At 39.5% G+C, this 15,049-nt stretch overlaps 1 protein-coding gene across 2 annotated transcripts in view; it reads left to right on the top strand.

The window, feature by feature from the left end:
- The window catches only part of ZFAND3 (zinc finger AN1-type containing 3), a 163,689-nt gene that overhangs the window by 122,592 nt on the left and 26,048 nt on the right, over window positions 1–15,049 (top strand). For both annotated transcript variants that reach the window (XM_044443883.1, XM_044443973.1), the window contains one exon: window positions 3,923–4,093. In XM_044443883.1, coding sequence (XP_044299818.1) covers window positions 3,923–4,093 — 171 coding nt within the window. The remainder of the gene's footprint in view (window positions 1–3,922; window positions 4,094–15,049) is intronic.

Here is a 15,049-nt window from a genome sequence, read left to right as displayed (position 1 = left end):
CCCCATCCTGCTTTGGGGAGAACACACAGGCAAAATAGTCATTTAGCTTCTGTGCCTGTTCCCTCATATCAGTCACTGGATCTCCTTCCTCCTCATTTAGTGGTCCCACCACTTGTCTCCCCTTCCTCTTCCTATTTACATGCTGAAAGAAGCCCTTTTTGTTGCTCTTGATATTCTTGGCAAGTCTCAGCTTGTAATCAGCCTTAGCCTTGCGAAGAATCCTTCTGCAGCGGGCCTCCTCCTCCCGGTATACCCTTTTGTCTATTTCCCCCAGTACCCATTTCCTACGGAGGTTCCTCTTTCGTCTAATCCCTCTAACCACCTCCTTTCGCATCCATGGCGGCACTCTCCTCCTCCTCCGCCTCCACACCTTACTGACTAGAGGTATCATCAAGGCTTGCACCTCCAAAACCTCCCTTTTGAGTGCCATCCACTCCTCCTCAACTCGCTTACCTTCCAGTAACCTATCCCAGGAGCCTTTCCCTAGTCTGGCCTTAAGTTGGCTAAAGTTTACTTAAAACACTCATCACCATAACCAGCCTGAGCCACTAAATCTACCTGGAGGTGGGATGAAGAGTACACCCAGGTTGCACACCTGCTCTTTCACAAAGAAAGTAATCATATCCAGAATAGATTGTACACCAACTTTCTCAACTGGGAGCCACCCAGCCACAGCATCTCTTCTTTCCCAGGAGTCAGATCTAGCTTGTTGGAAATCCAGATCCAGCTGGTCCAGCACCTACACAGCCTCAACTGATTGGGATAATATCAGAAAAGAGAAGTAGGTACCACTTCACCCACCACCTTTATGTAGATATTGAAGAACACAGGAGATAAAATAAAATGTTGTAGGGTCCATAGCTGAAGTGCCATGAAGTAGAGGAGAAATTTGCCAGAGCTACTTTCTGAAAGTGGTCCTTCAAGGTAAGAACAGAACCACTACTTTTTCTTATTTCATTTCTATACTGCCCAATAGCCAAAGCACTTCAGAGAGTTTACAGCCGTCCCTAAATGCCAGACATAATGCAATTAAACAACCATAAAGTTTTTCACACTACAAAATTTAAAAATGACTTAAACATTGACACAATTTAGCAACAGCCTGGGTATATCCATTAAAATCACCTGATATGCATGTGCCCATTGAGCCATTAAATAAACCTTAAATATATTTTAATGCCTCCACATGGAAGGCTGACTTAACCTGGCACTAAAAGGATGCCATATTTGGCATGAGGCAGGCTTCAGTGGAGAGATTCAGTGGATTTCACTTCCAGCCCTGACAAAGGAATCTTAAGAACTGACCTTTTCTTGTAAAAATTTGAGTTCTTTAGTATCTTAAGTTTGGAGCTGCCTTCTGTGTTTCATGAAAAACAGAAAAGTAGTACGTTTTTAAAAATCATGGTTTAGATATGCCATGCATGTGGAGAGTAAGTCCAGAATACATTAATCCTAATGTATTGTCACGGAAGTTCAGAGATGCAACAAATTTAAACTGTTAAAATTATACTCTCTGTAAGTTCATACTTAACCACAATTTGTATTAAACATTTTTAGCTGGAGTTGGCAGAAGCTATGCTTCCCGAATTTTATACTGTATCTTTTGCCAGGAGGGTAGAGAGAATTTTTGATTTCTCTCTCCTGGCATGTAAGATGCACTATGTGATGTGTCATGTGTTATGTCCTAGTACCACATGACCTGACTGATTTTTTAAAAAATGAGCTTAGCCAAATATTGGACCCAATGTTTTCTCTGCTTGCTTTTTGTCTCCTTCTTCTCCTTCTCCTCGTCCTCCTCCTCCTCCCCCTCCTCCTCCTCCTCCTCCTCCTTCTTCTTCTTCTTCTTCTTCTTCTTCTTCTTCTTCATTTTGCGGTGTTGGGGGGCGTTGTTTGTTTTACTACTTTATTGTATTCTTTGACTTTACTAGCAAACCTAATTTTGGGTTAAGTAAACTAATTTTGAAAGGAGTCTAAATATATTTCATCCAATATGATTGATATGGTCTCCTTGTCATGTTATTTGAAAGGGGACTATATTGCTGCCTTCTTAGAATAGTGGAGTGGATGGATACTGAAAACTGGTTGAGTTGTAAGTTAAGAAGATGTATCTTCCATAGTATGGCAAAGTCCTTTTGCACCTCAATCCATAAGGTGATGGATTTAGCCCCAGTGGTAAAAGCAACAAAACTATCTAATTTCATTCTTCTGTGCCCTCCACACCTCTGCCAGGATGCCAGAGAAAGACAGGACTCTCTATTTACTGCAAGGGGGTCACAGCTATCTCCAGAGAAGCCTTCCTGTAGGGATTGGGTCCATCCTTCATGAAAAAGAGCCTTTTAGGGATGTGAGAACAGATTATCATTCAGATGAGGAAGAGGGGTTAAAATCTGCAGTCAGGAAGCTAAAACCAGTAGTTGAAAATCACTCTTCTTTGGACCATGTGGGAAGACAGAGCAAGCTTGCTAATAAGTAGGGGCAGGGATTAGCCATCACCACTCCCAAGAGTGCAGTATCATCTAAAGAGGACAGGCCTGCTGAAAAATATCAGTTGCTCAAAAGAGTTGGCCCTGAAGCAAGAGGATCCACCTCTGAGGCATGTAGTGTTAATTTAAGTTTGAAGGGAGGATGGCTATTCAGTTTGGATTCAGCTTCTTACTAATAAGTGACACTGCCTTAATAGCTACTGTTCTAACTATGCTTGTTGCTTTTGCTATTGACTTCTGCAGTAAACTTCATTTGTTCTTTTAAGCTAGTCTGATTGGCTTGCTTTAAGCTTTTAGTTGCAAAGCCATTGTCTGGGTCTGCCTGGAAGGAAAAGAAAGAATTACAGCCTCAGAATCCCTAAACTTGTGAAGCTATTTGATTTGCCCATCTATCTCAGTATCAGCAGAAGTGATGGGGACAGAATCAGATACTTTCTGGTGATTCCATCTCAGCATTGTAATCACTTGGCGCTCAGTTGAAGCACATCCCTGCATAATCTTTTGATGGGTAGTACTCTTGAAGCTATTCTGAATGGTACTCCTGATGGTATTCTTAGTATTGTAAGCATATTATTAATATATTAGTTCCCCAGCCTTCTTGTAAATAGTTTATCTCAGGCATCTTTCAATATATAACTTTTTAAATAAATGTATTTCATAGAATACTAGAATTGAAAGGGGCCATAGGGTCATCAGGTTGTTGGGAAGGAGTTGGCTATCTCAACTCTTTCCCAACAACATTATTTTCCTGAAAGACAAAAAATACAAAAAAGGTTATTAAAATATGTAGTGTCTTGAATGTAAAGAGAGATCCTCTGAACATTTTCGATCTGTAGTAGCATGTACATGTTGTGTTTAGTTTATCTTGTCTGTGTATAATCATTTACATTTAGATTGTTACCCTTGTAGAGTGAAGAAAGCACAGTATGGTGCTTTCATGTGCCTTCATTTGTTTTTTGTAGCTACAGCTCGCACACTTTGCCCTAAAAATCTCTCTCCTGCTTTGCCAGGAAATAGTCTGAATATGTGTTCAATTGCATTTTCATCAAAAGCAGTACTGTTACGTATGGTGGCAGTGGGGCTAAAGTTGCCTAGAAGAATCTCCAAATTAGATGAAAAATGAAGCATGCAGTTGTCTAAGTTGGTATCCTCTCCTCATGTTTTGACACAATAAGACATAACCAAGAAAAGTTAGCAAGTTTATTTTATATTTGGTTTTCTGACTTGGGAAGAAGGGTTTGAGGGGAACAAAGCTAATATAAATTCTTACTCTGTCCCTGTTTTGACAATTAAAGGGGTGTGTGCATGCAAAGGAATAAAAGGGAATACAACATCAGCAAGTTAATCTGTATAAGCTGCACAGAGTCGATTCTATGACTGAAGTAGAAGCCTCACTGAATAAAAGCTAATACTATGCTCTTGTATTTTTCCCCCAAAAGATTCACAGTTGGAGAGTGAGGTTTCTCCTGAAAAACGACCACGATTACTGGAGGACAGTCAGGACAGGCCTGAAGAAATCAGCCGTTCCAAACAGAAGAGCAGACGCAGGTGTTTCCAGTGCCAAACAAAACTGGAACTGGTACAACAGGAACTGGGATCGTGTCGCTGTGGTAAGGACTAGCAGCCAGTTAGGAGAATAAGCTTTCCTTATTCTCTAATTTTGAGAATAAGTGTTTTATTAATGAAGTATTATTAATTTCGTCATGCATATATCTGTGGAAAATCTGGGTCATGTCATTGTGATGCAGGTTTCACTGGTGAAGAAAACATAAAATGAAATCTGTGTAATAATTTAAAGTAGTTGCCACCTGACAGAGCCCTTCACAAGTATACATAAGCATTGTTTTCTTAGGTAAAGAAGTAGGTTATAAAGGTAAGTTATGCATTGAAGTAAAGATATATCACACAGTTGAAGTGGATTTATTTAGAATTAGTTCTGTGTTTCTGCCCTTTTCCCATGTGTCTTAGTATAAATGGGATATGCCTATCCCACTGCCACCTTACACATGGAAGAGTGCCGCTGCATAGACGTGTCTTCCCTAAGGTTTCTCTGTTCTCTGTGCTTTGTATGAGGGATCTCTGTATAAGACCTTGAGACATCATGTGTAAATGATTCTTTGTGGAAATGGAGACAATCAAGCATGGCGAGTCATCATGAATATAAGCCCATGGATAATCCAAAATACAGCAGCAAAGAGAAATATGCACAACTTTTTTTTTCAGTAGCCCTATTTGCACTACATCAGTATGTCATTATGCTATGCTACAGCACCAGATTTATTTAACTATATTCAGAGACCATTTGTGTACCCCCCCAATGCTATTATTCCTGTATTGCATGCAGTTTGTGTGGCTAGTGCTGCTTTTGGATAATGTGTCTCCTAGATGTATTATTTCAGAGGCTTAAAAATTAAAAGTAGACAGCCTGTACAGAAGTAGCTGAGAGATTTTCACATGTCTAGCTACACGATCAGAAAAAAGCATTGCAGCATAATATTTAGCACATACAGCCTTCTGATAGAAACATTCTTCTTAGGCTTGCTGAGTAAAATACTGGCTAAGGTAATGAAAACTGCTGCCTTTATGCTGGAGTATATTTTTTGCCAAGCATGATCGGTGAACTAGACACTATTTTATGGTTACTTCTGTCACAGTTTGAGTGAAGGAGCTTGCTAATGCCTTTCTGAAATATATATCCACAGACACAAGTTTGTCTTTATATACGAAAGGAGAATAGGGAGTATAAAATGTGATAGTGCCTAACCAAACTTAAACCTTCAGAGTCCAAGATTTTAATTGAACTTTATTTGTTTTTAGGAAAGTTTATTACATTGGAAACAATATGTTGGTCTTTTTATTTTACTTGTAAGTACCGGGTTTGATCCAGATTTGTACCCAGCAGAACTTCACTACCACTGGAAGGAAGCCATTTTCTCTTTCCTCGTTCCCATTTCTCAGCCACCTGCTGTTCCAGAAGAGAGGAGAATGGAGGGAATTGTTAACTTACCCTCTTTCGCCAGCAGGAAATCTATACTGAATCTCCGTATCTTTTGCAAACAGAAAGATCCTTTTCATTTCCAGAGGAACAGATCTGAATTCACCCCTAGAGAGTATATAGATAGCATATACAAATACTGAATGTCGGTATTCTTCCCCTCTTCCAACATGTACTCGTGTGCATATAACCATTTAAGTACTAAAGCATGGCTTCTGTTTAGCAAGAGCCATTAGATGCCCCCAAAATTATATCTAATGTAAAAGTTCCCTCTTCTGCTTTGTAATGATACTTTCAAACCAAGATATTTATAGGTTTATATATTAAATCCAGCATAGTTTCTTCTTTCTGCTTCTGGCTAGGTAATGTTGCCCTTCAAGATGTTTATGGAGGTATGTAATATAATTCCTGGATATTTTTATTCTGATTTTGAAGAACTTGATTTTAAAACTGGCATTTGCAGATAAGTCCACTTGAAAGCAACTAGGGGAATGTAAAAAGACACAAGAACCCCTACCCTGCTTTGTGGATGGAATGTACACTTTATTCAAAGGTTGAGTTCTTTAAGAGCCCATTGGAGCTTCAAACTGAATGTTGGTTGATGCATACAGAAATTAGCATAGAAGATGCTATTATGCAACTTGATCATCTTGTTAGCTACAAGATATTCAGTAAACATATTTCCTGGTCTTCAGTACAGTGATATTTTAACAACACAGTACTTTATAAATATCTGTTTTTGGAAGATTCACAGTGGGAAAGCTTAATAAATAGGGATTTTGAAAGGCTTCATTGAAGCTGAATAGGATGATGCAAAGTTACAAAGTTCTGAGTCAAGCATTACAGGGGCCACCACTTATCAGGCCTGTGCTTACACTGAAACAATCTTTTTAACATTTTAAAATATGAAATGTTAAGTTCCTGAAATAATATATACCACATTAATGACCTAATAATTGTGATTATTCTGAGATAGCATGGATTGAATAGCTTTTGGACTTATAAATTTTTCCATGGTAGCCCTTGGTGCTGAACACACTGGCCATTACCAGCCTATTTGAGCTAGTAAATATGAATATGGCCCCAAGTAGGTGCAAATAAATACATTGTGTATTATCTAAAGGTGAGCATGAGCAAGTGGGCCTCATCAGTGATCTGTTCTCCAGGTGGCCAGTCCCACCAGTTCCATTACACCAGTAAAGCATATCATTTACACATTTCTAGAACAGGGCAGGTCAACAGAGGTCCAGTGTGGACAGTTGCTATTGCATACTGACTGCTGTGTCATTTGAGGATTATTTCTGTACCCTTTCACACATGTATTTAGAAATGAATTCCGTTTTTATTCTGTATTGGCATCTCCCTGTGAAAATATATAGTCGGCAAGCCTGTTCTTACTTCCAGACATTTCTACAGAAAACTGTAGACAATTTTAAAATTAAAATATTTTGGTCTGTTTGCTTTCAAATTAGTATTCTCCAGTTCTACTGCATGAGATGCTCAAATGTAAAACCACACTACATGAACATGTGTCACACCTTATCGGGATGGCACATACGCTCACAACAGAAGAATGCTATAGTACATGCTACAGGCAGCCCTTCAGGGAGGATTCTACAGAACCTACAGGGTCTCCTGGTATTTAAACAGCATCTGATCCCCAGTATTTCTGCTAAGAAGCAAGATCATATGGGGAGCATATGGCCCATTTCTTTGCAGAAACAGCAGTTGTTCTACTGGGAAACAAGGCACATGGGGAGGTACTGGGAACCATGCTGAATAGTCACTTCCAGTGGCAAGGGAGGGGTGTGATTCACAGTGGGTTCCAGGAGGGCTAGTTCAGCTCTGAACCCACCAAAGTTGTCCACCCCACTTTAAATCTATAAGAAAACAAGGATATTTGCATTCTGCCAATAGAACTGTAGTCACCCATGGCATTCTTTCTATAGCAAATAATAAAGAGCCCCTAGTTGTGCATGTGGATTCCATTTGCTGAATCATATTGATAATCCTGTGTCTCTGAAAAAAATCACTCCTTCCACCTAACTGCTTCATTGTTGCATATTGGCTATGAAAAGTATATTGTCTTTGGAAAGGTTCATGTTACCTACAGGACAATGATGTAAGCTGCCTTGAGCCCTTTGTAGGAAAAAGGCAGGATATAAATCGAAAAATAAATAAATAAATAAATAAATAAATAAATAAATAAATAAAATATAAGTTGATCCTATAGGAAAAAATGAACAACAAATCAGTAGCACTGACTTTTTCTATCGACTGATTACAAATTTTTGATACCTTTCCAGCTGCAAATAAAACACAGATGACTATATACATGTCTGAATAAAATTACTATGAAACAACTCATTTAGTATTTTAAATATCTATTCTTATGGTTTACTATTAATATTTTGCAGCTTCGTCTGCTCCAGGAAGCAAAATTATCTGCAGAACAAAAGCACAACATGAGTGTTTTTTTAAAAGTATTAACACTAGAAATTGCTAGAATACAGGTCATTTTGACCTTGTTCCTCAATTTTAAAAGCAGCACAGAAGCACCTCACGCCAGATCTCCTGAGAAATTGCCTGGTTTGATACTACAAATCTTAAAAAACAGTTCAATCTTTCTCACACAGACTCTCTTCATACGTGTGTTTGTGTGTGTTGCTTATGAATTTTGAAGGATAAGTCACATTTGAGAATTATCATTGTGGAGTTCAGATATGCAACATCTGTTTTACTGGAGAGTGAACCAGCCAAATTGTAGTACCAGCCAAAGAGAAGGTGGCATTTTTCTTCTTTGGTATACTACTCAGTTGCTGTAGAACACATTTTCTTTATCTTCTGTGAGTGCAGGTTCATTTTACAGCTAGGAGACAGGAAGGCAGTTTATTCATATGAATACTGATTAGCACAACTTTAATGGAGAATAGACTTGGATTTCTGCATAATTCTGTAGTGTTGAACCATCATCCTTTCAGCAGACTTTAAAATTTAAATTGGCCAAAAGGAAGCAAGGAAAGAGAGAGATCTAATAAAGGATTCCTGTGCAAAAAATATATTGCCTTTTTAAAATGTGCAGTTTTAAATTTGGAGGGTCTTAATGTTGGTTTCCCTCAGTTTGTTAAAACATTTTAGTTTCGCGTAATTACAGAATGGGCAAAACATTGGACTTTTTTTTGGAATATTTTAATCTCAGAGTCTCTCCCTGGTTTTGTTTTTGCATCTGTATGTAATGAAAGAAATTATGCTCATATCCGCTTTCCCATTGCATTTTAATTTAAGATTTTGTGTTGTTGATTTTTATTAAAGAGTAGTTTCCACAAATAACTGTTATTTCCCTGTCAGCATAATGAGGCAGTAGGAAATAATTACTTCAGTATATGTGTCTACCTTTTCTTATTTTATATTTTGTTTTAAATTCTGTCTTTGTCTCAGTTATTATATAAAGTTGACAATATAATATTCTGTTCTGTAAGCCTACCAATGCAAAGTCATTTGTATTATTGTCAACAGTTTATGAATGGTCAATGTTTTTACATAATTTAAGGTTTTTAGTTTCTTTTCCCTGTGACTTTCATTCTTATTCTCCTACACTACAACTTTGTGTTGCCAAAGTAGGATAACATTTCATACATCTGATGAAGTGGCTTGCGTCCATGAAAGCCTACTCCATAAGAGAGGATGTTGTTGATGATGTCATTTCTGTACCACCCTACAGTTGAAGCTTACAGCAATTTACAGCAGTCCATGGAAACATACAATAAAAATGGAATAAAAGTATCAAAAAATCAGAAAAAGGTTGAAAGTTTGAACTATTAAAACAGACAGTAAGAACAGACAGTAGCAAAGAATGACTCTGTAAAACACCTGGTAATCTTTCTCAAGCCCATGGGTGACCAAGTATGTCTGTAAGGCCCCTGAAAAGAGGAACAGCTTAACCTGGCTCTGAAAAGCTGACAGATTTGGTACCAGCCAGGTTGCAGGGAAGAAGTTGTTCCAGAGAAAGGGGGAGGGGGGACCACAGAGAAAGTCCTCCTCCTCGTTGTTAGCTTCTGCACTTCCTTCAGGGTTGACACTGACACTGAGCACTGTGCCCCAGAGGTTGGGCATGGTGTCCAAGTAGATTATGAGTGGGAGGGGCACTCCAACAGGTATTGGAGCATGGTATAAGTCATGTAAGGCTTTATAGGTTAAAACCAGCACCTTGAATTGGGAATAGAATTATACAGGCAGTTATCTGGCCACCAACTTCTGCCTTCAGGGGCAACCCCACATAGCGTGCATTGCAGTAATCTAATTTAGAGATTACCAGAGCATAGATTACTGAAGCCAGGCTATCTCTGTCCAGGTAGAGTAGCTGGGCCACCAGTCAAAGCTGGTAGAAGGCACTCAGAGCCACCAAGGTCACCCAAGCCTCAAAGAGCAAAGATGAATCAAGGGGCATCTCAAGCTATGAGCTTGTTCCTGCAGGGGGAGTGCAACCCCATCTAGAACAAGTTGAACACCATCCATCTAATCAAAGGAACCACCCACCAACAGCATCTCAGTCTTGTCCGGATTACATTTCAGTTTGTTAGCCCTTATTTTCACAACCATTAACTGCCTTAGCACATCCACAGCCTCACTTGCTAAAGATGAAAAGGAGAAATAGAGCTACATGTCATCAGTAAACTGATGGCAATGCACTCCAGAATGCTGAATTACCCCACTCAGCAGTTTCATGTAGATGTTAAGAATAGTATGGGGGGCGGGGGCAGAACAGAACCCTGAGGAACTCCATGCTGGAGAATCCACAGGGCTGAACAATACTCCCCAAGCATCATCCAAAGAATGCCTGGAGTTCATTGACAACCACCCTCTCAAACAACCTCTTCGGCCCAGAAAGGAGTATTTGCTACCAGCCTAAAGTTATTCAGATCTTCCAGGTCCAGGGAGGGTTTCTTCAGAAGTGGTCTCACCACTACCTCTTTAAGGTAGCATGTGACCACTCTTCCTTCAAATAGGCATTAATTACCTCCCTGGTCCAGCCAATTATTCCTCCCTTGCTTGCTTTTATAAGACAGGAGGGGCACAGATCCAGTACAGAGGTGATTGCATGAACCTGCCCAAACACCTTGTCTAGAGCATGCCCTGCTACATACAACATCAGATCCAGGACCACCTCCATCAGCTCAGGTAGAGAACTGGTGAGTTGCAGGGTGAGTGGTACATCAGCAGAATCCCCCGTCTGTCCTGCTGGCCCATCACAATGTGCAAACACCCCAGTCTAGTCATCAGATGGACAGGTCACCTGGAGAGAAGGATTGAATTCTAACAGACCATAGCAACCCTGCCCTGAGCCTCAGATCTTCTCTTACACTGAACCAAGTACCCGAGGGGGGTACAATTGGGAGAAAATAAATCCTCCCTGTTTACCCATCTGGGTTTTGGTTATACATGCCAGATCAGCTGCTTTCTCCACTATTAAATTGTTAATGAGGGAAGTTAGTATCACAAGGCTCTTAATGTTTGTTTGTTTGTTTACCTGCAATGGACTAATCAGTCTATTCTTCTGGAAATTAGTGATAATACTGTCTGCATCCCAAAAATTAGCCCTGCCAGTGATTGCAATCCTTTCCCCCTCCCTTCCCAATGCAAGCAGTCAAACTAGAAGGTCTTTAATTTGAAGTTAGTTTAATATCCTGACTTGTTCCAAAGTTTGTAACCATGTTTTCCCAGTTTAGATGAGACCTGAAACTAGAAAATTAGGCTAGAAACTGATTTGATTTCTATTTTCCAAACTTGGACTACTATCTGCTATCCCAGCAACTCTGTTTAAGTCTCTCAAATGTCAGTCCTTCAGTCCTTCATCCTAACTACCATGCTGGTAATCTGTATTCTTAAGTGGAATATTTATATCTTGAATTGTTTGTGCTGAGGCCACTGTCTCTGTACTTACAAAAACTTCATGTCTTTTGCTTGAAATACTGGTGTCCAGTTTTTATTCCATTCATTGCTTACCAGATAGGTGGCCAATGAGCAGATTTGGAGCTTCATGTCACAGGCAGCCAAGGTTTATGATACTCTGGATAATATCAGAAGGGCTTAGATGCCTTTAGATGGTATCTAACATAGCCTGAACTCTGCCTCTGTGCTTTTTGCTCAGTAGACCAGAGACAAAAGTAGATCAAGTTGCTAAAGGTTCCATAAATATGGTAATGATTGATAGATTTGACTGTCTTATAAACATGATTTAATTTGCAGCGGAGCCAAAAGAAGTTTGGTCACCTGTAATTTATTACATAATTTACTGTTTGGAATATAGTTTATGGAAGCTGTCAGTGGTATGCAACAATCTTGGCAGATGAAGGGCCTGAAGACCAAGTCCAGTGAGGAAGGGTTGTGAGAGTTGGGTATGTTCAACCTTAAGAAATAACAAAAGGCAATTTCATAGGCATTTTCAAATGTTTGAAGAGCTGTTATATAGCTTAAATTTGTTTTCCATTGTTTGTGGGGGTTGGACCCAATTCAAGAAATTTGAATTACAGTAAAGGTGATTTCAACAAATTTTGAAAGAATTTGCTGACTGTACAAATAGCTCAGTAGTGGAATGAAGTATCCTGTATCTTGACACATATCCCTTCCTTCTTATGCCTGGGGGAACAAATGAGACTACCAAACAGAGCTCTGAAGAAATCATCTGACTTTTCAGTTTTAGGGAGGAAAGTCAAGAACTTTGGAGAGCGTTTTCTCTTCAGTCCTTCCAGTTCTTGAAAGCCAGGGAAAGAAAAATTATCCAACTGAATACCTAGCCATGAAGGTGATTCTGACAGCTAATGTCCAGTAATAGTCTTCCAAAAAATGTAAGAAGAAAGCTAGAGTATAAAGCAGGTGATCTTTGGTGTATATATACTAATTCCTGGAGTATGGGAAACAAACAGCATGAACTGAGCTCTTAACACAAGAGAGTGAATACAACCTGTTAGGTATAACTGAAACTTGGTGGGATGACTCCCATAACTGGAATTCAACAAATGAAGGATATAACCTGTTCAAGAAGACACAGAAAGGGAACCAGAATCATACTATGTGTTAAGGATACATATTTCTGTATACAGGAGGATGAACTTAGTAGACCCATCAAAAGCATCGTGATTAATATAAATGGAGCAAGGAATAAAGGGAACACAGTGGTTGGAATCTATTACTGGCCACCCAGTCAGGGAGAAGACAAGGATGAAATTTTTGAAAGGCAAATTGCAAGTGTTTTGAGGAGGAATGATGGTGTTGCTCTGGGGGGCGTCAGTTTCCCCAATATCTGTTGGGAGACAAATTCTACCAAACTCAGCCCCTCCAAGAGATTTCTAACAGGTGTTGCTGATAACTGCCTGCAACAGAAAGTGGAGGAAGGAGCAAGAAGAATGGCTATCCTAAACTTGATATTAACCAACAGGGAAGACCTAGTAAATAAAGTAGCAGCTATGGGAACTCTGGGGGAAAGTGACCGTGCCATACTTGAATTCTTGATTCCAAAGGAAACAGTATCCAAATATAGCCAGACATGTACCCTGAGTTTCAAGAAAGCAAATTTTAATCAACTCGGAACAATTATAAGTAAATGGCAAGTGACTCTAATGAGAAATTCCCAAGATGGGTGGGAATTTTTAAAAACCTAAATTCTTGACTTCAGCAAAGCTTTTGACAATGTGCCCCATGACACCCTGATTAACAAACTAGCTAAACGTGGGCTAGATGGAACAAGAATCAGGTGGATCCACAGTTGGTTACAGAATCAGTCTCAAAGGAGTGCACCTTCTCAAAGTGGAGAGAGGTAACAAGTGGGATAAGCAGGGTTCAGTGCTGGGCCCAGGGCTTTTCAACATTTTTATTAATGATGTAGATGAGGAAGTACAGGGAATGCTTATCAGATTTGCAGATGACACAAAACTGGGTGGGATAGCTAATACCCTGGAAGACAGAAAGAAGATTCAGGGTGATCTTGGTAAGTTGGAGTGCTGGGGTGTAAACAACAGAATGAAGTTCAGTAGGGAAAAATGCCAAGTTCTGTAGCTAGGAAAAAGAAGCCATGTGCATCGTTACAAAACAGGGAATACTTGGCTCAACAATACTGGGAGCAAGAAGGATTTTGGAATTGTGGTAGATTACGAGTCAACGATGTGATGTCACTGCAAAAAAGGCAAGTGTTATTTTAGGCTGGATTAATAGAAGCATCACTTCCAAACCCCATGAAGTACTGGTTCCCTTTTCCTCAGCACTGATTAGGCCTCATCTGGAGTACTGTGTCCTGTTCTGATCACCACAGTTTAAGAAGGATGCAAACAAGGGCTCAGAGAAGGTCAACAAGGATTATCCAGGGACTGGAAACAGAGCCCTATAAGGAAGGATTGAAAGAACTGGGCATGTTTAGCCTTGAGAAGAGAAGACTTGAGGGACATATGGTAGCACCAATCATTATGAAGAGGAAGAACAGGATCTCTTCTCAGAGTACAGGACACAGAATAACAGGCTTAAGTTACAAGAAGCCAGATTCTGCCTAGATAACCAGGGAAAATTTCTTGATGGTTAGAGCAGTATGACAATAGAACCACTGACCTAGGAAGGTTGTGGGCTCTCCCACACTAGAGACATTCAAGATGCAACTGAACAGACATCTGAGAGAGATAGTTTAACTTGGAGTCCTGCACTGGTCCCAGTGGCCTTCTGACCTCTTCCAACTCTATTATTCTATGAGTCTACAATCATGGAAAGTGGTGGACCCTCTTGTATGAAGAGGTCTTTAAGCACATAATGAATGGCCACATATTAGGTGAATATTGGATTTGCTGAATTGGCAGTCAGTTAGCTTGTATAGCCTTTGAGATCCTTTCCAGCTCTAGGATCCTAGGTCTGGACCACTTGCAGTACACAGAACCAGTTCTCTAGGATCTATGTTGCTTTCTTTGATTTCTTCAAATCACCTTTCATAATGCTGTTTTTTCACTCCTAAAGTTTTAAAGACTTAGGTTTGCATAATTTATAGAGTATCATTTGCAGTGCACTTCAAAGACCTCCATCTCTGCTAACAGGATCTGTGAGTTGAAGGTGCAGTAACATGAAATCTGTTCTCTGGGGAATGTACTTTTAACAACTATATTGATGGTGATATGTGTGCTTTTTACATTCAGCAATGATAACAATGGCATGAAGCAGGCTGCTGCTCTTTGTTTTGTCTCTTTTTAAAAGACAAAAAGTACTTCATTATTATGAAGTACTTTAATATGTCCTAGAGTTAAACAACACTATGGTTGTAATTTTGTTCTAAGATATTAGGTACATTTAAGAGAATTTTAGGAGTTGTAGCAGGGAGGACCCCTGAATTGTTTGCAAGAGATGAGAACACCCACAAAGGTGCTTGAAACGCAAAGAAACTCTGTTTTCTCCTCAAATACTTTCTTGTATATGTTCACTATCTTTTTCCCATTCTCTTCTATTCTGTATAGGTTATTAACTGCTGACAAGAAATTCGCATCTCATAAATAATGCTTAAGAGCCATTGCTGTATAAATTGAATGTGTTATGAATTGTGATG

Source organism: Varanus komodoensis, unplaced genomic scaffold, assembly GCF_004798865.1.
Source record: "Varanus komodoensis strain SLA01 unplaced genomic scaffold, ASM479886v1 scaffold1, whole genome shotgun sequence".
Taxonomy (NCBI): Eukaryota; Metazoa; Chordata; class Lepidosauria; order Squamata; family Varanidae; genus Varanus; species Varanus komodoensis.
Note: the sequence above shows the minus strand (reverse complement) of the source record. Positions and strands in the feature narration are given on the sequence as shown.